General features: G+C 44.9%; 1 protein-coding gene across 2 annotated transcripts in view; it reads right to left on the bottom strand.

Moving 5' to 3' along the window:
* The window catches only part of TEX2 (testis expressed 2), a 465,912-nt gene that overhangs the window by 191,426 nt on the left and 249,726 nt on the right, over window positions 1-24,760 (bottom strand). For both annotated transcript variants that reach the window (XM_069199934.1, XM_069199935.1), the window contains exons 3-4: window positions 18,955-19,155; window positions 271-616 (exon numbers count right to left, since the gene is read on the bottom strand). In XM_069199934.1, the coding sequence (XP_069056035.1) occupies window positions 271-616; window positions 18,955-19,155 (547 nt within the window). The remainder of the gene's footprint in view (window positions 1-270; window positions 617-18,954; window positions 19,156-24,760) is intronic.

Below are 24,760 nucleotides of genomic sequence, written 5' to 3'. Positions count from 1 at the left end.
TAATGACCTACATCCTGACCACATCATCAATTGTTGGTATGTGCAAAGAAGGAAACGTGTGTCTGTTCCAATGGCTGTACAATGTAACTTGATCCCTAGCCCTTGGATGTGTGGCACTGCTATTCTAAGGGGGGGGGGAAGGGCACTAAGCATGCATGTCTTTGTAATACAAAAAAGAATGTGCAAATTCATGCCTAAATTAGAAATACTGGAGATATATAATGATACATCCATATGGAAATCTCAAAAATGTACTGTGCATTCATTTACCTGATTTACTTCCAGGGAGGTTACTGGATTTCTTCAGTTCTGATTTGGACTTGGAGGCCAGAAGAAATCTGCGAAACCAGTCCTCCTTCTCCCTGCCGGTCCTTCCAAACAGATAAAGCACTTGGTCCTTTTGGCCACCTGTTTTTCCGCCATCTTGCAAAGGAGCTGTTTTCTTGCCTTCTTCATTAGCAAGATCAACTCTTTCTGTGGGAGGCCTTTCTTCTTCATTATCTTTATCTGTCTGGGCCTTAGACATAAAGTCATCTTGTCTACCGAGTTCAATACAAATCGGATACTTTTTATTCCAGACACGCTTTCGAGCCAAATTCTTTGGAACAAGATACACCTATACAAAAAAATGCAAGCTTAATCACAAAAAGCATTATCCTTTTACAGAAAGTAATACAAAACATGCAAGCTCTATATTTACTTTGCTGAACAATAACTTTAATCATAACAACGATAAAAATAGGTCATTCATATCCACAGTGTTTTTCAATGTATTTCCATCAATTATGACTCTATTGAAATTCGAACTGAAAGCAAATACATTTGTCTCAAGTGGCGACTGATGTTAGAGTAATTCTATCTAGCTATGGCTATTTTATTTCAGTATGTAAAGTGAAAGACCAGTCATCGAAAGGGAGAATATTACCAAATTAGCAGGTATTATACTTCTGTTTGCTGGCATAGATTTAAAAATTACACTTTTCTCTCTTATTTTTTCAAACAAATATGCCAGAACTTCAGTGATGTAGCTTTCCCAATATTTAACTGCTAATATCATTTTGTCTGACAAACAACACTTCAGTATCTTTGTTGAGGTCTGCATTTTGTCATCTAGTCGGTTTCTCAATAGGACACACCTATCCCATATGTCTTGCCCAAAGTGAATTTCTGATCATTTAAATCGCTATTGAGAGATTGCACTCTTCCATTTGTGTGCCTTAAATGAATCCTGCTGCGTTGCCATCTGAACTGATCAATGTGAAAACCCAGCCCTGATGCACAGTTCTCCTCTACCCTTCTCCAGATCATGGACAATAGACCTCAACCTCTTTATATTTGATGGTCGTCATACAATTTCGGCTGGCATGTGCTCCTGCCACCTTTGGTCTACAGCTATCAACAGTTCCTTTATCACATTAAATTGATTTTCAAAATTATCACAGGTGAATCTGAATCGGTTACATTTCTTTTGCTATTGACATCAAATGTACAGCAAGCTGCGTCAACAGTTCAGCCACTATGCTGTGTCTACTACTGCATGATCAAGCCTGCTGTGCTAACACACTAATACCATGGCTTTCTGAATATACAAGTGAGAAGCTGGCATCTAAATCTCCAAATATGGGCACTAATGGTAAAACAGTAAAACCTGTATTTAGTTCTGTCGACTGAAATGAAGCTCTCCGTTGCTTACCATGCCTTCGTAATCGAAGGTGGGCGGTGAATAGACTTCCGCCATGGAGCTTTTACCAGCAGAGAGCAGGGGTTACACTTAAGAGGTATGACATTAAACCCCACCCCCCCACCCTTGCAGGGCTGAAGTCATTAAAACATAGTTTCTAGAATGCCAACAGTTATTCAGTCCTACTTCTTAAAAATGCCATTGCTGTGTTGGAGAACCTTAGCAGCCATACAAAACACATAACTGGGTACTGCTCAGGGCAAAGCGGGAATTATTTGTACTCACCAATTTAAAGGCCTTTTCTAGAAACATTTTAAAATTGATTTCAAACCAAAGTAATCAACAACTTACAGAATTGCATAAAGAATCAAATCAAATGCAACAAAGCCTCTACACAGACAATATGTAAAATATTCCGTCACAACTATCTAGTCCTTGTCAGTCAACAAAAAACCTCTCTCGTATACACTTATGATGATGCTGTTAAAGAGCTCTGAATATTCCCAGATAACGTCTTGTTGAGGGCTTAAGACACCAAAGGCCGTTGACCATGCTTCTGAGCTACAGCTCCTTATATTCACAGAGAACTTCTTGACATGCAACCTTGTTTCAAGGCTTTTGGATACATGTACTGCATTTTGATACCACTAAGATAAAGATAATTTGATGGTCCCAGCCAGCGGAAACACATTGCTGATTGTAATCAGCCAAAGTCCATGCCACTAGTCCTATTACTCTCTATAAAGCCATTCCTTCACAACAGTTCTTTACTTAGAGAAAACATACAATGTACATTGGGCCCGAGTCACAAACTGCATTTTGTGGTATGTAAAGTAGGACAGTAGTACTACTTACTATAAAATGCAATTCACACACCTAAAATGGAAATCCACACCAGGAGGAGTTGAAGGAGAATAGGCAAAATCTACTACTAAAAGGGAAGAACTTAAGAGTTTAACAACAAGGGGTTTAAGGAGGGGCAGACACCGACCCACAAAAGTGTAAACCCTTTGCTATTCACAAACTTGCAGCCTAAAGTTACTCTAGCCAAAAAGGACCCACAGAAATGTACTTCAGATACAGGGACTTAAAATAAAACCCCACGGAAAATAATGTAAAAATATATGTACATGTGTTTAATGTTAAAAATATGTATCAACAAAACAAATATTATTTTATGATAAATTAGGATAACTAATGGAACAAAATAATTACATTGATTTAAATTAATTTTATAACAACATCTTTATTTTTAATAGATCATAAATAAATGTAAACATAACTTATTGCTACGTTTATGCCTTTTCTGGGTATAAGCTTCACATTTCCTACTAAATAAGTGTGTAAAAGATTCATTGATGATTCAGGGGCTCTCAAAACGTTTGTCTATCTCTCTGCAATTAAAACCACATTATTTTGAGCCAAATTCTACAAATATGTGCTGACAGGGCATGGCATTACTCATGTTATGAGAAAGGGCTAAGACATCTTGCTCACAACAAGTTACAAATGTAGATGGCATATTCTTCGCCCCCAGTAGTTTTGATACCCCACCGCTTTTCAAATGTCTAAATAGGTGTGGGGACACAAAACTGGAAAATACTGGAGCCTGCTGGGTAAGTAACGACTAGCAATCAAAATTCAGAAATAAACTAGATAAGCTAAAATCATAACCTCTTGCTATTCTATGCTGATTAATGACATAAAACAGCAAAACTTGTCGGGTGTACTTTTACCCAGTCATTAAGAAATCACAAATGAAATCTTTACAAAAGGACAGGAGTTTTTTGACTTTTATTAATACTTAGCCTGCCCCAAAAATACATCAGCATTTGATTACATATACACCAAGCTATTTAATGTGGAAACATGGAACCACAATAACACTAAAGTCCCCAGCAACAACAATGAAATGCTCATGCTCACTACCTGTGACTAAAGATTGTTAGATCACTCATTCAAAGTCCACATTACTGATTTTAGCAGCTACAACCTGATTAGAAAAACCTGACACTGTTCTGGGTTGCCCACTGTTTGACAGTGTTTTGATTGATAAAGTTCTAGAAGTTCCATTAACTCATAGCCCTCTGGTCTTGAATACTTATTAAGTCAAATTATCAAGTGCATTTACGAAATCCAATAGTTCTTCCACATCCTGTGTAAGCAATGATAAATCTCTGTGTTACATAACAGCAAGTAGGAACTGTGGTTACAACCAATTTCAAAGCTACAGCTGTACAGAACCAGCACTAGTTATTGTATCATGTTTCCAGCTGAACATATTTAATATCATTAGAAAGCCATCTCAGGGTCTCTTATTTTATAAAATGTCGAGACGATTAATATAATCAATAATTCCTTACAACAGGCCTTAGGGTCGACTATGAAATGGATTAGTGCTTCACGAAATACTGATTTGTAATAAAGGCCTCGAGAGCCTACATGACAAGGTGTACTCTAACCAAAAACCCTGAACCAAATTCAGAAACTCACTTCTAAAACTCATTCCCCCTTTCCTTTATCAATCTAACTAAAAGTATATCTTGAGAATTAGACACTGTATACTTTGCTTGTATATAGTAAAGATTTGTCCTCTGAGTCAGAAAGAGGCAAACTAAATTAGACAGATCTTGTGAACACTTGTAAAGAAGGAGTTGAATCTAATCTCCTTCGGAATAAACAAAGGTTGTGTTCAGGAGAGAGGCTCAGGGAGTCAGAAGGTTCTCTGTCAGCATAGGGATGGCAGCACGATGTATAAACCATAGCTTCTGCCATCCTGCATTCTTTTATGTGTGATAATACAAGATGAGTTCACAAAGAATTATTATCCCAAGCTAAGGAACTGCCATGCCCTGTTATTCGGTAAGTAACAAAAATAGCCCTATATCATGGGCTTTGGAAATGTTATCACTTGAATAACTGTTACTCTGCCCTGGATGGTAGGACTACCCCACTTTTTAAAATGATCTTTAAAATTTGTCAATCACTGTTCTAGGGATGAAGTATGTGTGTTATTCTCACAAGTTCCTAATTTAGTTTATTATGGAAAACCTTTGCAGAACAGTAAATAGGGGCTAGGGTACCTTCAGTCAACCCATCTTCTTTTGATTTATTTCCAGATGTTTACTCTTCTTCACAATGTCTACTGAAACAAGAATGAGTAACATCTCCAGAACTAGTGTCTTATTCGAATACTTTTTGGGCCTGATTACAACTTTGGAGGAAGGTGTTAATCCGTCCCAAAAGTGACGGATATACCAACAGCCGAATTACGAGTCCATTATATCCTATGGAACTCGCAATACGGCTGGTGATATATCCGTCACTTTTGGGACAGATTAACACCTCCTCCAAAGTTGTAATCAGGCCCTATATCTTTTATTGCAGTACCCCCAATTACAGAAAAGGAAGCTGCGAGGCTGCATTTCTAGCTCTCTCATTACCTCCTTGGAAACAGCCTTCAGATCAGTTCAAAGTCCCAAAAGGCTAGTTATATAATTTGTGTTTACAAAGAAAAAATGTGCATCCGAGTGACCAGTGCAACAATAGTCGTCTGGATGAACAGTTTAATTACAATAATATTCTTATGTTGACTAACAATTTGGTGTGGCATTTAACACAAAGCTGAACTTTTGCAGAATTGGTTAATAATTCATTAATTTGATAAATTAACATTTCACATATGACACCAGAAAGAGATTTAGTACATTAAAAAAAAAAAAAAACTTTTAGCACTCCTTTAACATTTTTGGCTTGATTTCTATTATACAGGTCAAAACTACCGGTAAGTGAAAGCTGAAATGCCACCCTGATTTAATTTTACCTCCATGGACTGCCAGTTTTATCGCTTGGAGTTAATCTGGTAATCGCGAGTCCCTTAATCAGTCACAGCATGGGAGTTAACAATACCTCCATTAACACTCTGTAACGATCGAGGTGGAAACATTGTTAATCCATTGACCTCCTACGTGCAAAGTTTGTTAATGGTCAGTTCTAACGGTTCATTTGGGTGGTTGGGGGGGTGCGGGCAGGGGGATGACAGTGTCCTCATTCACACAATTTGAATAAATTACACTAGGCAAATTGGAAAAGTCTGCTACAGACATTCATGTGATTAAAAAAATATATATCTAATATACCATCTAAACCCGTGGTACTCAAAGTACGGCCCGCGGGCCGCCAGCGGCCCCACGGACCTACCTTGGTGGCCCGCGGACACGTCGGACAAACGCCATATGATAATGGCCGCCGTACATAAACATAGAAGAGGGCCGCGGGAGCATGCGCAATAGTGGCTTCTTTGCGCATGCTCCCGCGGCCCTCCTCTATATTTACGTACGGCGGCCATTATCGTATAGCGGGGTGGTTGTGCCCCCTGTAAGCCCCGCCCCCCCCACTGTCACTCCAGTGCGGCCCTTGGCCGCAAACCATACAGCAATTTTGGCCCCCGAGCAAAAGTTAGTGAGTACCCATGATCTAAACCATTACCAGTACAATACCACACTGTAACACACACAATTTGTTTTTAATGTTTTTTATTAGCTTTTCTCAAAAAAGAACAACCATAGCTGGAATCCCCAACATGCATTACATCATTGATATAGAAAGATGCAGCACACACATGCATCACGTTCATTTGATCAAGGTGTAGCACAACAGCCAGAAGAGGAGTCAACTTCAAGAAACCGACTCAATATCAGTTGAGTCAGTTTAAGTACGAACCAATAAATAGGAACGAAAGGGAGACAAATATCCTTTGATCAGGTTGTAGGGGGCAGTTATAAAGCATAAAGTTTGGTAGTTCTATCACAGTAGGTAAGGTCATTTAGCCAGTCATCAGCAGTAGGTCGTTGAACACTGCCTCCATAACAATACACCGTTTATCAATTAGGAGCACCATGGGCGCAAATCTTCTATGATGTGGAGCAAGGGGCTTGATATAGCCCAGGAGTGCCATGGCAGGGTCAGGATCTATGATATGGTCTAGCATAGTGGATATATGTGTGAAAATATCTTGCCAATATTCCAGCATGATAGTGCAATTCCATGTAAGGTGGAAAAATCAGCATGGTTGGTCGTGCATTTGGGACATTGGTGAGAGCGAGAGGGGTCAATTTGAGCCAGGGACTGGGGAGTGGTGTATGTGTGGAGTAAAAACTTATAATGGAGGAGTTTATGTTGACTGTTTATAGACACTAATTTAGCCTGTAGGCAACAGTACTGCCACAACTTATTGAAGATCGAAGAGTTTAAATCCTGTTCCCAAACTGCACGTGCTGCGATGCGAGGTATGGGTCACAACTCAAGACTGGAGCAGTATAGGACTTATACCCGCTTAGTGTTGTCTGCTGTAGAACTCATCATAGTGAGGAGGGGAAACTGGGTGGCTCCTCAGGGAAGATCGGTAGTTTTTCTTTAAGTGTGCTCTGCAGTTGGAGGCATACTAATTGGTCCATTGAGGTGGAATGTAAGTCTAGTTTGCCATTTGTGAAAAGATCGCCTATCGTACAGATTTGATGTGTGGATAGTATGGGTTGCACTAAGACTTCCTGTGTCAATGGCAGCTATGGGTTACTTTTGAGGGGAATACTTGGTGAGTATAAGATATCATAGCTGAGGTATCTCCGGAGTCGAGACCACACCCAGCATGTCGTGGAATGAGTATGGGTTTCCCGAGGATTTTGAGGCATGCCCTTCAGTAGTATTGTGGGCAGTGGGAGCAAATCCACCTGGTGTCTCCCGGGCTTCAGGTAGGGGAGCCTGGCATCGAGCGATACCAGTAAAATGAAAAGTGGCATTGAGCCACTAAATAGTAGAGGTACAGATCTGGCACTCCAACTCTGCCCTTCGAGTAGGCAAGTGTGAGTATTTCCCATTTGATTCTGGGACGGTGACTGGCCCATATGAAACATGTTAGTAAGGTGCGAATTGTAGAAAAAAGGAAACATTTCATGGTACAGGGATATTTAGAAATAAATAACGAAAACGGGGAAGCAAAACCATTTTTATAATTGCAATGCGACCCTCTATAGATAATGGAAGGTGGATCCACTTGTCAATTTGGGCGGAAATGGTATTAATGGTGGGGCCGTTGTTGGAGCAGATCACTCACCTCCTCTCTTTGGCGGTGGAGGAAGATGTCCAAATATTTGGGGAAATCGTCCCAACACCTTAGGGTATATTCTATGGGGCAGAGAGTGGTAACGCTGGTGAGCGAGAAGAGTTATGCCAATTAATTAACAGAACGGATAGGGTGGGCCATATCAGATAATTTCCCGAATGAGTGTAGCGAGATGCAGAGCAAGGTCCCTCAGGAACAGCAATATATCATCTGTGTACGCTGGTGTCAGAATGGGGCCCTTCTGAATGAGGAGTCCCCTGTGGAGGTGTCGTTCTTGAAAGTGTCTAATCAGAGGGTCCATGGCAATAATAACAAGCATTTGCAATGCATTAGGGTCTTGTATTTCTCCGAGTTACAGCTATTAGCAGTTGTAAACTCCCAACTGGATTTTTCTTTCCACATTGAAAGAAAAAAACAGTGCAATTGCGCTGCTAAAGTTCACTCGTAATGAAACATCGACAAAAGTGCAATTATCTACGTCACCGTCAAAAGTGCAATTAACTATGTAACATTGTCAATATTATGCAAAGCGCTCGACTTCTGCCAAGCAAGATCGCGCTGCGAACAAAAGATAAAAAGTAGTCCACAAACCGGCCAGGAAACAGCGAGCCTTGCGTGTTTTCGAGTAGGGCTAACCACCGGAAAAAGCATGATGTATGCATGCCTTCCACTAATGAAAGAAAGCAGATTTTAACAGCCAAGCCCATGAACCAATGAAAGACAATTGATGTGACGTGAACAGGGCTCCGGGCCCTTTTCTGACTCCTAAAGCATCTCACAAGCAAAACGTATGCGCAAGCGCATGCAATGCAAGCTCAACCCTAAAAAGGAGGGCAGAGAGGAGGCAACTCTGTTGGGTGCCTCGGGATATATCAAAGACGTCTATGACGAGCAACAGGGCTGGCCTACAGTAGTAAAATCAAGTTCCAGATTCCCCGGAAAAGATCCAGTTTATCAAGCATCTCCCTCAGGAACGGCCACTCGAGGGAACTGAAGGCTTTCTAAGGGTCTGAGAGGGCAACAGCAGCTTGGAGATTTGGAGTGAGTTGTTTCAGTATTGCAAATATTGTACACAAGTTTATGGTGGTGGAGCGATGTGGCACAAAGCCAGTTTGAAGGGCGAAGATTATATGCTGTATCAGAAGAGGCAGGCGATGACTTTTGCCAGAATTTTAATATCAAAATTAAGGAGTGACAAAGGCCTATATGAGGTGTAAAAGTTAGGGGGTTTACTAGGTTTTGGAAGGAGGGTCACTACTGCATAGATGGGGGAGGACACCGTCGTCAAAAGCCTCAGAATACACTTAAATAAGGTCGGGAACCAGGGCCATCTTGAAGGCCTCGTAGAAGTGGCCTGTAAGGCCATCCAGACCAGGGTCCCTAGAGCCATCAAGGGCCTCAATGGCCTGGGGGATTTCTTCTTGTGTGATAGGGGCTGTGAGGAATTACTACTGGATGGTGGCAAGCCAGAAAATGGGTATCTCAAATAAATAAGTCATGATCTCCCCATCGCCCTCTGTACGTCTTGCGGTGTATAATGTGCAGTAATAGTCAAGAAGTGTATGAGCAGTATCATCATCCCCAGTAACAATGGTACCATCATCGGCTTGCAGGCTTTTTATGTATGCGGACTGGTCTTAGGATGCGTGCCAGGGTATGGCCAATCTATCTCGCCATATCACCAGGCGCGTGCATATTTACCAAGATATGTAGGAAAGTAGCATATTTCTGACATAGTTACTACCACTTTTTGCCTGGTGTCAATATGTTTATATGGCAGTACACTGGGATCCTACTAAACAGGACTCCAGTGTCTGTGCTCTCTCCTCTAAATTTGATTGCTGGTAAACTTTTACACCCCACAATTGGTATACTGGTGCACCCATGTAAGCACCTATTATATGGTACTTAGGTACACAGGGTAGTGGTACACTAGGGGTCTCTCATGGGCTACAGCATGTATTATGCCACCCAAGGAAGCCCATGCAAACTGTGTCTGTGGGTCTGCCATTGCAGCCTGTGTGAAACGGTGCATGCACCTTTCACTTCAGATATAAGGCTTGCCTTATATCATGGTCCCTGTACTTAGACATGGTAAGTCACCCCTCTGGTAGGCCCTTCAGCCCAAAGGCAGGGTGCATGTCCCTAAGTGTGAGGGTACTCCATACTCCTACATGAGTAGGGTACCCCTACAAACCCCATACTCCATTCCCTCAGCTTTGTAAGTGTGGGGAAGCCATCTCAAAGTATGTAGTGGACACCGGTCAACACAGGTGGTCCAACTACATAATGGCTTCTCCGAACCTAGGCATGTTCGGTATCAAACATGATGAAATCATGCAACTACACCGATTCTAGTGCTAGTACATGATTCCATGTACTCTGGGGGTTCCTTAGAGGATCCCTCAGTTCTGCCTGTGCAGCCTTACGGGGTCTGGCTGCCAGCCCATGCTGCTGCCGACCCCAGACACTGTTCTGCCCTCCTGCTGATGAGCCTAACTCGAGCAGGGGAAGGCAGAACAAAGGATTTCCTGCAAGGGAGAGGTGTGACCACCTCTCCCTTTGAAATAGGTGTCTCTAGGCTGGATCAGGGTGGCCTATGAGCACCACCAGACTGCTCTGAAGGGTGCCCTCCTTGCATAATCCGGTTTGCACCAGTTCAGGAACCGCCGGTTCCCGCTTGGGCACAAAACCACACAAGGTGAGTGACCACCCCCTGTCCAGCTTCTATCCTAGAGAGGTGTACAGAGCTCTGCCAGGTGGCCTGTTGACTCTGCCATCGTGAAAACAAGGTGGGCAGAGGCCCCTGGGAGCATCTGACTAGTTAGCCCAGGTAGATGTCGTCCCTGACCCTATCTGGTAGGTGGGCCACTACAGAGAATGACCAACCCCCTTTTAGGGTTACTTAAGAGCTCCCCAGAGGGTGGGTCCTCAGATTCGCTGAGCAAGACTCTTAAAGGAACAGTCTGCAAAACATATTCTGCTCCTGTGGAACCGCTGCCGATCTGTTCTTGGAACTGAAACAAGACAGTATCTAGTTGGGAAGGCTCACACTGCAACATTGTTTCTCCAGCTCCTGCAAGATTTCTGCACCATCCGCGGCTGTGCATCCTCCAGGGTTAAGGGCTCTTTCTGCATCCAAGAAGCAGGAAGGAATCTCCATTGGAGTGAAGGAGTCACTCCCCTGGATCCACAGGCACCTCAAGATGATGATGTCTGGCTGGTGGATCCTGCTGTCCCACAGACAACAGGTGGTAGTTCTGTGGTCTTCTCCGGGTCCAACTTGTCTGCGGACCAACTTGGAAGACGGTGGACCGTTGCTGCAGCCACAGAAATGGAACCCCTGTGCACCGCAACTGTTTCTCTTGCCAAGGCTTGTTGGCTTTTCCTCCAAGAGATCTTCGAGCTCCAAGAAGCCCTAGTCTTTAGTACTCTGCAGCTCATGCAACGTGGGACTCCTGTTTTTATTGTGGTGCTGAGGCCTCTTTGTGGCTCCCTGGGCCTGCTGTCAGTGGGTCACTCATGGGGACTCCTCTGGCTGGGTTTCCTTCCTGCTGAAGGCCTGCCCTGACTTCCTTCCAAAGGTCGAGTCACTAGAACCTTGCTGGTCCTCCAATACCTTCAATCTTTCTTGAATCAGCTATTTGCATTTTCCAAGGCTTGTTGGTGGTCCTGCTGGCCACTGATTCCTGCAATTCAGCAACCGACGTGGGACAGCTCGTGGGCGACTCCAAGGATCTCCTGCATCCCCCTGGACTCTGCAGCTGGACTTCTTCCTTCACTGTTCTGCAGGAACTTCACCTCCAAAAGGGTGGGCATTACCTACCTCCACCGCCTGGACATCTCCACGTGGTCTAGACACTGTCCCCTTTCTTTTTCAGGTTCTTAATTTTTGTAATCCACCCTTTGGTTCCACCAGTCTAGTTCATGGCTCACAACAGCAGCTGGACAACCAAGCTTTCATTGACTCCAATGGGGGTTTCCAACACTACTTCACCCCTATGCACCTGGGATCCCTGGTGTAGGTACTCTGATCTTCTGGGTATCCAAGATTGGGGGCACTATCTAACCTTCTTTGTGCGAACTAGTTTCCTTGGGGTCCACTGGGAAGGGTCCTGAATCCATAAAACTCCAACCGCGACAGTCCTGTGTTAGTCTGTGAGACACCTGGCTCGTTAACAACTGTGCACCTGGGTGCCTCTGGGATTTCTGGTACTTACCTCTGGTAATTCCTTACTCCCACTGGCCCTGGGATTTTAACACACTTACCTTGGTTGGGCACCTCCATTCTTTTACCATTTTCTTAGAATATGGTTTGGTCCCCCCATTGGGCCCCATATATTTCTACGCTATTCCTGTTTGTTTCTAAGTGTATATTTTGAGTGTAAATATCTCCAAGTGGAGATATACCAATGTTAGTTTAGCAGTAGTGATGTAATAAAGAATGCTTTAGTTTTGCAACATTTGGTGTGGTTCTTTTTTGTGTGAGAGTTACTGACTGACTATTGTGGTATTGCAAGTGCTTTACACTCCTCGTAGATAAGCTTTAGCTGCTCACCACAGCTACCCCTAGAGAGCTTCTGCTATTTGGACACATAAACACTATCACTAAGGGTTGCCTGGACTCAGTGTAGGGTGCAACACCATAGGTGTACACCATAAACTGAGCCAGCCTCCTACATATATTTTTACCTCGTGGTCTGCTAGTTCATGAAATTGTGCAAAAGCAGTGAACGCCTATGCATCAAGGGTGCCTGGGCACCCGTTGAAGTGACAGAGTCTATAGCCTGGAGCTCTCTCTCCACATGAGGCAGGTCGCGTCGTATACACTTCAAGACACCTGAGTGTTTTGAAATACAGACTCCCCTAATGTAACTTTACAGTCGTCCCAGAGCACAGCCTGTTTAGTGACAGAGCCCTATTACAGCAAAAAATACTCACTGATAAGGCATAAGAAGATCCGATCTGAATGCAGCATCCTGAAGTACTAGTTCTGGGAAGCACCAATGTCTAGTAATGGTACGCGAGTTAGGAATCAGAAGAGCTAGATGGACAGGGGTGTGGTCAGAAAGTGTACAAGGTAGGTGTTCCACATGCCGCAGCCACAGCGGAATGTTTTGAGTGATGAACAAGTAATCCAGGCATAACCAAGAGTCATTGGGAGGGGGTGGGGGGGGGGGGGGTGAAGGATGGTGACTGCGCAATGCATAGGGTGACCAGATTTTGAGGAGCAAAAACCAGGACAGGGCAGACATAAAAGAAGGACTAAAGACTACTATCGCTTTTATATCTGGCCTGTCCTGTTTTTTTTTTTTTGCATAGCTTTGTGAATGTGTGCCTATACAGTTGTGTGTTCATATATATATATATATATATATATATATACACACACATATATCTCAACACACACACACCCACATTTAAAAGGCTACATATATAAAAATTGCTATGGCTTGACCTCCCACCCTGCACCCTGCACCCCCAACCCACCCCCACCCACCTCTCTCTGTTCCCCACTCCGTCTCTCTGCTGGGAGCAGACAAGGGACTGTGTTGCCTGACAGTAACAGATAAATTACTTTAATTATTTCATATTTTGTAGGCGTTTTTAACTTATGCTTCCATAGGTGATCTGACCTTTGGCCCAAAAACTGGGACATTTATTTAAAATTAAGAGAAGCGTCGGGACACCGGGACAGTTCTCTAAAAACCGGGACTGTCTGGGGAAATCCGTGACGTCTGGCCACCCTAACCATGCATCAAGGAGGTGGTGTTCAGCTAGAAGTTCTTGAAAGCTCAGAGTGAATAGGATTTAAGACTGGCTACTGACCCAGTAGAGTCCAATGGAGGGAAGGGAGTTGGCTATGTTAAAGTTACCCCCAAAAAGGGTAAGGTCGGCGGGCATTCGGGTGATGAGGGTAGTTACAGTATATTTGCAAGGAAGATTGCCTTGCCCAGCAGCATGCTGTGGATAAGACGGTAGAGGCCCTCCACGTTCGAAATGTCAGTGGTATGTAAAGGGCAAGAACTTATGAACTGGAGTAAACACTCCATGGGAATAGGAGCTATAGTATGAGAAAAAATGGTGTGGACCCCAGGTATATATGAACCTGCAGTCGTCCAAGGGGATAAGTGGGTTTCCTGAAGAAGGGCTAGCATTATGCAATGTCTAGTGAGGAATGCCAAGACCAGTTTCCCATTCTGGGGATTGTTTGATACTCAGATGTTCCATGTGGGGCCGTGGATTTCTACAGTGTTAGAGAGCATAGGCAACATGTGTTAGATAACAGGGCAATGAAGTGCTATGCACACTGCAGTGTATTGGCTAAGCATGTGGAGACAAAGGACACCAATGGCAACAGAAATATAATACCAACAGAACAAGAAGTCCCTTTACCCTCCCAGCACACTCATACTAGACTGTAAACCATCCACTAAATCCCTAGGACATAAAAATAGACAAACATCCCACAAAAACATGGCGGTGTTCACCATAGCGGGGAGGCAGGAGCCAATATACACAAGGTAGTCGGAAGAAGTCAATAGTAAGCTGAGGTGTACTGACCTTCATCCAGGGTGGGAGGTCCTGGAGAGACTGGGGATGCAGCGCAGTCTGGCATCTTCTGCTTGGGTGTTCGGTCAGCTGAGTATGTCAAGCAGAAATCCTGAACCTTCGACGGGTTGTCAAACATGCAAAATTTCCCAGTGACTTCAACTCGCAGCCTGGCCAGATATAGCATGGCATATTTGATACTAATTTTCCAAAGGGAGTTTTTGACATCAGAGTACTTCCGGTGGGCTTCTAGGACAGTGCTGGTGAAGTCTGGATAGAGAGACAGAGCAGATCCCTGGTAAAGTAACAGACCTTTTTCACAGGCCAGGGAGAGTGTTGTGCCTCTATCTTTGTAATTTAATAGGTGAGCTATAAGTGGCCATGGCAGGGTCCCCGCCGGTGGGTGGGGGCCGAGAAAGAGGTGGGCCCTCTCAACTGCAAACATAGGGGAGAAGCTACTGCGACCAAACAGATCTACCAGGAGACTTTTGACAAACATGTCTGCTCTGCCCATATTGGCAGTTTCATCGATCCCTACAAATCAAATGTTATTCCTGCACGATCGCGCCTCTAAGTCTTAGTTTTTAATCCCCACATTTTTTAATAAGTGCTCTAACGGGTCTAAGCGCTTTGCCATGGAACCAGCCCCATCTTCAATAGCAGATTTGCAACCCTCTGCTCATCAATCCTGGTCTTCTGATGGTCTAGGCGCTCTCCCATATGGCCAATGCCACCATTGAGGGTATTAAATCGGGCGTCAACAGAGTGGGAACCGGCTCTTAGTTCCGCTAATATTGCTGCTATGGGCATCGGTGTCCTCCCCTCCGTCAGGGGAATCATCCACGTCGGATTGAGTGTCTGGGCGGCACAGAGCTATATAGGTTGATCAAACAGGAGCTTTTGTTGAATAGTGTCTCCGCAGCCCATCCTGGCATGGAGGGAGGGCGGAGGGGAGGGTAAGCTGGTCACGCCAGGCGCTGGTCCCCAAAAGCAATATCATAATGTACCTTGAAGTCCCTGTGGGACAGTACAGGGCACACAAGATGGTCCAGTCCACAAGTCGCATAGTGGCTGCCAATCCAGTAATGCGAGATCCCAGAAATGGGTAACAGGAATTCCAGCAATGACGGCGCCTCACTGATGTCTTTGTGGGTAGAGCAAGTCACCAGCTGCCTCTTAGCCACAGTGTAGAGAAGGGTGCCACAGTTGCAGAGGTGTCATATGAGGCCGGGGGAGAAGAGGATGCACATATGCGGAGAGGCTGCACTTTCTACTGGCGAACTGTTTAGGAGGCCCCAGTGGTCATCTTCCAGGCAGGTAATGTGGGCCGTGATGGCACGGCAGAGGTTCATATAGGCCGGTGGAGCAACATCGAATTATCTCAAGCGCCCGCTCAGAAATAGGCCCAGCAGGCCGCAGGCAGCATGAGGAACACAGTTGGGGGGAGATACTCAGCCCGCCACCCCAGAGGCGATGAATCTCAGCAGGCGGAGTGCAAATTAAGGGAGGGGAAGCTATGAGCGGCCCGGGTCTCAGTGCTTGCAGTCACTCACCGGCTACCATCCGCACAGCCCCGGCTCATCCTTTGCCGGGAGTCAAAGCCAGGGCAGTGTCATAATATAGGCCAGGCAGCCACCTCGAGGCAGGAACACGGTGCCACCCACTCACATGTATTGTGGAGGTACCAGGACAGCATGCAGCAGGGAGTCCTGCGGCACCGACAAGACCGGGCAGCCTCGGCCTCAGGCTTGCCCGTGACCCTGTCGCCACATGGCCTCAGAGGCAATGTTGGGTCTCTGGGCCCGCCGCCAATTGCAGAGAGTGCGGGCGGCATTCACAGCCAGGAAGTTCCTAGCCGGGGTCCTCCGATGTTCAAGCAGCCATCCTGGTGTTAGGGGTTCTCAGTGGCGACGCGGCACTCGCAGCTCGTGGTGGGGATAGGCCGCAACTGCCAAAACTTCACTAGCAGGTGGCCTTTACGATTGCCGCCGTTGCCACGCACCCTCAAATACAAAATTTAAAAGATTCTCAAATGGGTCTGCAAAGCTCAATAGACAACCTTTCTAGTAAGTGTTAACTCCCCTGTTATAAGATTCTATTTTTGGATAATTTAATTTACACGTCCTCCATAGGAACCAGGGGATTATTTCTCACTCTAGACTAAGCTGTGCGAGGCTCAAGATTTGTGCACTCAGTTCACTTTTCAGCAATTAGCTCCCATAAAAAGGACTGGCAAATAGACAAACGCAGGTATTGATATATACAAAAACAAAGAGGGTGAAGGAGGTTGTGGGGCTGGGTCTGTCCTCCTGATAGCCTATTTAACATTACAACAGAGGCCCAGCTAAAAAAACTACCACAGGATGGATAGGAAAAAGGATTTTCATGTTAGAAAAAGCCTCACCCACCAGGCCCTTGGTGGCATGCCTCATCATTGGGTTTCTTCCCGTTCCGCTACGGAGCAGGGCACGCTATGATCTACGGGATACATGGGAGCACTGATGTAGTCTCGTCAATGTGAATCACAGGAGGGATAGGAGTGGCGGGGTCTTGGGTGAGTTAAAACTACCTGTCTCCTAGTAATTCCAATGATTGAATAGAGCTCTTGGAGGCGGAATGATTAAAAAGGGGGCTGCGGAAGTGGGGGATGTAAAGTACCCGACTTCCTAATCTACATGTTTCGGAGTCTTACCCCTGCAGAAGCAGGTGTCTTAACTAGAAATAATTAATGAGTGTTTATGCATTTTGAATAACTGAATTATGTAGAAAATGAAATAACGTAAAAAAACTAATGCACGCATTTGGAAAATGTGACCTCGGAGAATGGCCACCACTGTTTATGAAATGTACTAATTAATGATTAATACTTATGAAATACTGAAAATGTATTAGAATAATGTAGTAATATATCATTTTAGGGTTATGAAGTATGCTTCAGCTTGTTAATTGTAGGCCTAACTTAGCGAGTGTCTTGACCTATTTTGCCAGGCCTCACGGAGAAGTTGTATTCCTTGGCAGTTTAATAAAAAAAGCTGACAGAGTGAACTAAACTGTGAAATGTCCATTGTCTTGTTAAAAGTGCTTAACAGAAGCTTTTCGTGAGAACCGGCTAACAGGAGATGATGTTCCTAGCAGTGTAACAATTTGGGTGTAATATGTGTGAGATGTGCATTATCCCAAGACGCGAACAATGAAGACATTGACTGGAGCTGAAGATGCAACAATATTGTTGTCTGACGAGCTTCATGATGAGGACATCGTAATCAACTTCGTGTGAAGAGCGAAATATTAGAATTCATAGATTTGGTATAGAAATATTATTGGGCAGTGTATAAACGGACGATTTACTGACCAATAGGGAATTAGGGGATAGTTTAGGTGACTTTGATACAACAACGTGACAGAGGGAAAGGACAGGCAGACTTTATTCCAATTTGAGTTGCGATATAGGGAGAAGAGACTTTTAGAAGAGAGTCGAGATTCTGTCATTGGGCTCATACTCTTCAACTGAGAGCCTGATGCTTTGCTGATCGATTGAAGACCTGAGGACGAAGACTGATTCTACTTGCTGACCCATACCGTGGATAGGTAGATATGACAATGTGACGGTTATGCATTTTATGCCTTTTCTGTCTAGGTACCAACTGTGCTGGTTTGACAGATCGATAGCTAGATTTTTTTTTCTCCTAAATTTGTGTTCTAAATTGTTTTGCATGAAGCCCAACATGCTGATGCTAATCTGAAGTTAGTTGAGGGAATTCACATAATGACTGACGAATTACAGGGCTAATGATTTGAAGAGTTATCTTGCTGAATTCTATGTATGTGATTACTTTGTTGCAACTGACTCTGCTATTGATATGTACCGGAACCTTAGAATGTGTTGTAATTCAAGCTTTGATTAGAATGTATTTCTTCTGTCGCTTTGGATAACCAGTTATGTTCATATATATGTTTCGTTTGACTTGAGATTAATTTACATGACTTTATTATTGTTATTATAAGGGAAATAAACGTACTAAACTTTTACTAAAGGTGTGGTTATTCATGGCTGAAAGGTCATAGTGCGTGATATTTACTGACTCCATTGATTGTTGATTTTACTGATTACTAATGATTGTGTATTGATTATGCTCTGGAGCTATGGTAAGAACATCTTAAACAAGTCAAAAGGTTAATCGATCTATTCGTGTCTCCTTGTAAGTTTACCTATTAAGGTCTGACGCGCTAACACCCCTAGGCTCCTCTTTAGGACCAAGGTGGACTCCCTGGTGCCACTCCTAGTTTGACACTAGTCCTCACCACTGATGCAGAAGGTGTCTGTCCCCAAAACATTTGTATCTTGCTGGAATTGACTAAGGAACTGTTTTGGGACATCAATTTGAGCGAGAGATAAGATTGTGTACAATCTTGGCAAGCCATGTGAAAACAAAATATTACATTCTAAAGTTATAGAAAATAATTTACATGTTACACCTGAACTCTTTTTTGTCAAAGCAAAAGACACTAGATGAAATATTTACTTACAAAAGCTTCCTTATCATATCATGTAACTGAGTATGTGTCAACTTGTCGAAATATATTCTGGTTCATCTCTTACCTTGCTGTCAGTAAGATCAAAAATTTTCTGGCTGATATAGGTGACTTCAGGCTTTGATTCATTGTAAATCGCTCTTCTGGAAACATTTTTATTTGGCTTCGATAGTCGTAAGGTTTCCCCTTCCAGTCGTACAAAGACAGAATGTGTTAAAGTGGCATGGTATGTTTCAGGGTCATAATTGAGAATTTCGTTCATCCATCCCTGCAGGACAAAAACAATTCATGAACTGTTGCAGCCAACAGTGATCGATTTGTACGTATATGTTTTGTAACTTACTAGAAGAACTACATGACATGCTACTAAGTACCCAGGTGTTCTGCAAGATGAATTTGCACAATTGCAGGACAGAATACATTTTGAATGCATATAGATTTTAACTTGTTCCAGGAACTTAGCAAACACATTGCTTACTATGACAATGACCTAAAAATAACGTTTGCCTGCATCTATAAAATACCATTGCCTGTAACATGTGCAGGGCCTAAAAGCCCTAAACCCTGCCCACAGAGCTTTTTACTGATGATACAAATATCCATATCCACCCATATTGTAACTGCTTAAAACGATGGAGGCACACAATCGATTAAATAAACTGTAGGAGGAGCAGCAAGTTATCACTGTTGTACACTGCTAGTTATCACTGCTATGCACCGCGTAATGAGTTCCTGAAACCTCTTAATAACTAATAAAAACCAGGCCAATGGGAACAAATCTTATCGCTCCAAAAGAAAGTAACTGTGTTAGTAAACAAAATAAGTAGTACAGATCGTGGGTTGAAGTTAGTGAAAATAGTAATACTTAAAGAATGAAAACAGCAAGATAATCGCATAACTGGAGGGGGCAGCTCAAATTTTACCAACATGCTAAAGACATTACAAACGATTGCCAAACATCCACTAATCAACCTAGCTAATCGTTTTTGAAAACAAATTGTAGTAGGCTAATTAAGAAAGATCTGGAGATTTGGAAGAAGGATCTTTAACAGGTAACTCAGGATCTACTGGTAGCTCACCAGTACCCTAGAAGCAGCTCCCTGTACTGCAGCACAACATAGTAAGTAATTCAGTGGGTCAAGCCTTTTTTGAAGATGGCAGCTATACACATGGCCGTATCCTCCAAATTATTTTTTTTACTAAAAAGGGCTAGATTTTCTGTGAATGTGTTATCCCAATATGGAATGTGCATATGTAAAAACATTTTGGGAAACTGATATGCGCATGTTTAAAAACAAAAGGATTAAAAATCCAAAACATATTTTTAAGATGACCTTTGGATGAAAGTTCAAACGTTACTTATCTTCAGTAACGAAATATCCGGTAGAAACATATTCTAGTTGCAGATTCCTTACCTTAGAATTTTCCCCCAGGCGTCAGACTGGATCCGGAGATTTTTTCTTCGAGCAATACCCTTGCATGTCAGTAGGTGGCGTCGGTCGACTCCACGTGCATCGTAGTCGCTGTGATGATGTCAGAGTAGTAAATAGACACCACCTCAGTGCAGTGATGTCAGTTTCTTTTAACGACTTTCCACGCCAAAGTGCACAGACGCTTAAGAACACTGAGATTTCTGCGCCAGAGCTAAGGACCTGACGGAGGAATCCCTGTCCCTAGAAATCAGTTCGAAAGCAGGGAGGATGGATGGGTCAGTAAGGAATCTGCAACTAGAATAAGTCTCTACCAGATATTTAGTTACCGAAGATAAGTAACTTGTGCATCTGATAGAAACTTCTAGTTACTTACCTTAGAATAGATAACCAAGCAATGCCATCCTCGGAGTTGGACTGCGAACCAAGATCATACTAGAAAGTCCTGCAGGACCGAACGACCAAAGAAGCCATCCTGACGGAACTGACTGTCCAGGCAGTAATGTTTAGCAAACATGTGCAGGGATGCCCACGTAGCCGCCTGGCAGATATCCAGGACGGGAACTCCACGTGCTAACGCAGTGGAAGCAGCAGTTGCTCTGGTGGACTGAGCACGCAAGCCCTCAGGGGAGTTGCTTCTTGGCCAAAGCGTAGCACATCTTGATGTAAAGAAGTACCCATCGAGAGATGGTACGTTTTTGCACCTCCTTCCCTTTCTTTGCACCCACATACCTGACAAGGAGTTGATCGTCCACCCGGAAATCTTTAGTACGATTTAGATAGAACGCCAATGCTCTATTTGGGTCCAGACGGTGGAGTCTCTTTTCCTCATGAGAAGGATGTGGGGGTGCATAAAAAGTAGGGAAGGTGATGGACTGGCCCACATGAAAAGGCGTAACAACCTTGGGAAGGAAGGAAGCCTTAGTGCGCAACACTAATTTGTCAGGGTGCACAGACAAGAATGGAGGCTTTGAAGAAAGAGCTTAAAGCTCACTCACTCTGTGAGCAGGAGCGATGGCAACAAGAAAGACAGTTTTGAAAGTGAGGAGCTGTAAAGGGTAATTGTGCATCTGCTCAAAAAGGAGTACACATTAAGTAGGTAAGGACAAGATTGGGGTCCCACTGAGGCATGATAAATGAAGTGGGAGTAAATAAATGAGTGAGACCTTTAAGGAATCAATTGACAATAGGAGATTTAAACAGTGAGGGCTGATCAGGTAGCCTAAGAAAGGACGAAATGCCGATAAATACCCTTTAAGGGTGCCCAAAGCAGAGCCCTGCTGGGCCAAAGAAACAATGAACAAAAAAATCTGAGATAGAGGAGCACAGAGGGGATCAACAGATTTGTTGGTACACCATGGCACAAATTTATGCCAACAACAGGCGTATACCGTTTTGGTGGAGGGACGCATGGCTGCCAAGATAACATTGCAGACTTTGGGTGGAAGATCAAAAGTCGCCAACAGCCGCCGCTCAATCTCCACGCATGAAGGCGGAGATTGGACAGGTTCGGGTGGAGAACCGTCCCCTGTTGCTGTGACAGAAGATCCGCATGAAGAGGCAGTGTGAGTGGAGGATTAGTGGCTATGCTCAATAGCTCTGGATCTCTGGAGATAACTTGTGCCCAGTCGTTCCTGATCTTCTTGAGAACTCTGGGCAGAAGTGGTATAGGCGGAAAAGAGGCTGGAGTTCCACTCAAGGCAAAAAGCATCTACGAGCAAGTGCCACCTTGGAAACTCCAATGTGCAAAACAGCTGACACTGCGCGTTCTCAGCACAGGCGAACAGATTTGACCAAGGCTCTCCCCACTGCTGAAAGAGACCTTGCTCCACCTCCGGCTGGAGTGCATCGACAGCTGGGCTCATCCACTCTGCCATTCAGAGAGCCCGACAGATGTTGAACCACTAGGGTAATGCCCTAATGTTCCAGACATTTCCAGAGGCATGTTGCCTCCTCACAAAGGGTCCAGGACCCTACCCGCCCTGTTTGTTGCAGTACCACATGGTGGTAGTGTTGTCTGTGAACACTTGCACTACTTTCCCTTTGAGAGAGAGAAGAAATGCTTTCAACACAAGCCTGATTGCTTGGTGCTCCAGAAGATTGATATGGAGGCCAGACTCCACCAGAGACCAGATGCCTCTGATCTCCGCCTCTCCCATGTGGCCGCCCCAACCCAGAAGTGACGCATCTGTCACTATGGATAGATCTGGCTGGGGAAGGGTGAGGGATCTGCCGTGGACCCAATGCGGATTCAAAAGCCACTACTGCAGGTCTTTCACAGTCCCCTCCAAGACCTGGACCATGTCAGAGAGATTTCCCTGATGCTGTGCCCACTGGAACTTCAAGTCCCACTGCAGAGCCTGTACATGCCATCTGGTATATGTTACTAGCAGGATGCAGGAGGCCATGAGGCCCAGCAGCCTCAGAGTCAGTCTCACCGAAACCCAAGACAGAGGCTGAAAGATCGGAATCATAGCCCGAATAGCTTGGACCCACTTTTTGGGAGGATAAGCCTGAAACTGCACTGTGTCCAGAACAGTTTCGATGAAAGGGAGCATCTGAGAGGGAGCCAAGTGTGACTTCGGCACGTTGACAGTGAACCCCAGTGTGTGCAGGAGGCTCACCATAGTCTGAAGATGGGAGACGACTTTCTGGGGTGAGTCCGCCTTCAACAGCCAGTCATTGAGGTAGGGGAAGACTGAAACCCCTAACCTGCGCAGATGAGCTGCAAACAACGCCATCACTTTTGTGATCACCCGAGGGGTGCTGGTAAAGCAGAAGGGGAGCACGGTAAACTGATAGTGCTCGTGGCCTACCACGAATTGCAGGTAACGTCTGTGGGGAGACAGGATGAGAATGTGGAAATAAATGTCCTGCATGTCCAATGCTACCATCCAGTATCCTGGGTCTAAAGCAGACAGGACTTGAGCCAGGGTGAGCATTTTGAATTTCTCCTTCTTGAGGAAGTAATTGAGGTCCTGAAGGTCTAGGATAGGACATAAGCCCTTGTCCTTTTTCAGCACCAGGAAGTAGCGGGAGTAACAACCACAACCTACTTCTGGCACTGGGACCTTCTCTATGGCTCCCTTGGCCAAGAGAGCCGCAACCTCCGGGTGAAGAAGTGCCAAATGATCCTTCGGAAGATGGCTGACTGATGGACGCATGGCTGGTGGGGCAGATTCAAAGGGGAAGGAATAGCCAAAACCAAAAATCTGCAAAACCCACCTGTCCATAGTGATGGATTCCCAGTGGGGCAGGTAATGGCGAATCCTGCCGCCAACTGGATTGGAGTGAGGGGACGGGCTAGTAGGGTTTGGAGGCTGGAGCGGGGGCAGGGGTGGACTGGGCAGACCTCTGGTTCCCTGTCTCACGCCGACGTGGGATTCTGTATCCCCAGCCACGCAGCGGCTGAACAGCATGGGTGGCACTGTGGCTGGGTTGGGGACGCAACAGGGAGCCCTTCCGTGGCCACAAAAGGTGGACTGTTGGGGAGAGGGGCAGTGGAAAGGCCAAGGGACCGGGCTGTAGCCCAGGAGTCCTTGAACTTCTCCAAGGCAGAGTCTGCCTTGTCTCCAAAGAGACGGGAGCCATCAAAGGGCATGTCCATAAGAGACTGTTGAACATCCCCAGAAAAACCCAAAGTACACAACCAGGCGTGGCTTCTCAAGGCCACCGTTGTAGCAACTGATCTGGCCAGCGAGTCAGTCGTGTCCAGCCCACTTCGAATCGTGAACTTTACCACATCTCTCCCATCGGTGACAGCTTGGGAGACGACAGCATAGTCCACCTCCGGTATCTGCGGCAGAATTTGCGCAACTGTATCCCACAGAGCGTGGGTATAGTGGACCAAAAGGCATGCGGTGTTCACGGACCACAGCGCAAGACTGGAGAAAGAAAACATATTCTTCCCAAATTATTCCAGCCTTTTTGATTCTCTACGTGGGGGTGCAGAAGGTAATGCGCCTGAGGAAGAGGAAGCTCGGATGAGAAGACTCTCAGGCATGGGGTGTCGGGACAGAAATTTAGGGTCGTTCAGGGTGAGCCGATGGCGGCGTGCAATAGTGCTGTTCACAGGAGCCCGTGAGCACCCAAGAGGACATTGGTAAGCGCTTCATTGAATGGCAGTAGGGGCTCAGATGTAGAAGCCCCTGGCTGAAGCACTTCCGTCAGGAGATTTGACCTGGCTTGTACAGTAGGCAGCTCAAGGCCAAGGACCTCAGCCGCCCTACTGACCACCACAGAATAAGTCGCTCCCTCCGCCGTTGCCACAGTAGGAGGAGACAGCATGCCAGCATCTGGAGAAGTGTCCAGGCCACTGGCCTCGCCCAACTCCTGTGCCCAGTCCAAATTAGTGTCATCCTGGTATTCATAAGGGTCCAGGGACCCCTCCAAAACTTCCCCGAATTAATACCCATTAGGAAAAGGGTCCAAATCCGACCTGGG

This window comes from Pleurodeles waltl, chromosome 7 (genome assembly GCF_031143425.1).
Source record: "Pleurodeles waltl isolate 20211129_DDA chromosome 7, aPleWal1.hap1.20221129, whole genome shotgun sequence".
NCBI classification, from domain to species: Eukaryota; Metazoa; Chordata; class Amphibia; order Caudata; family Salamandridae; genus Pleurodeles; species Pleurodeles waltl.
Note: the sequence above shows the minus strand (reverse complement) of the source record. Positions and strands in the feature narration are given on the sequence as shown.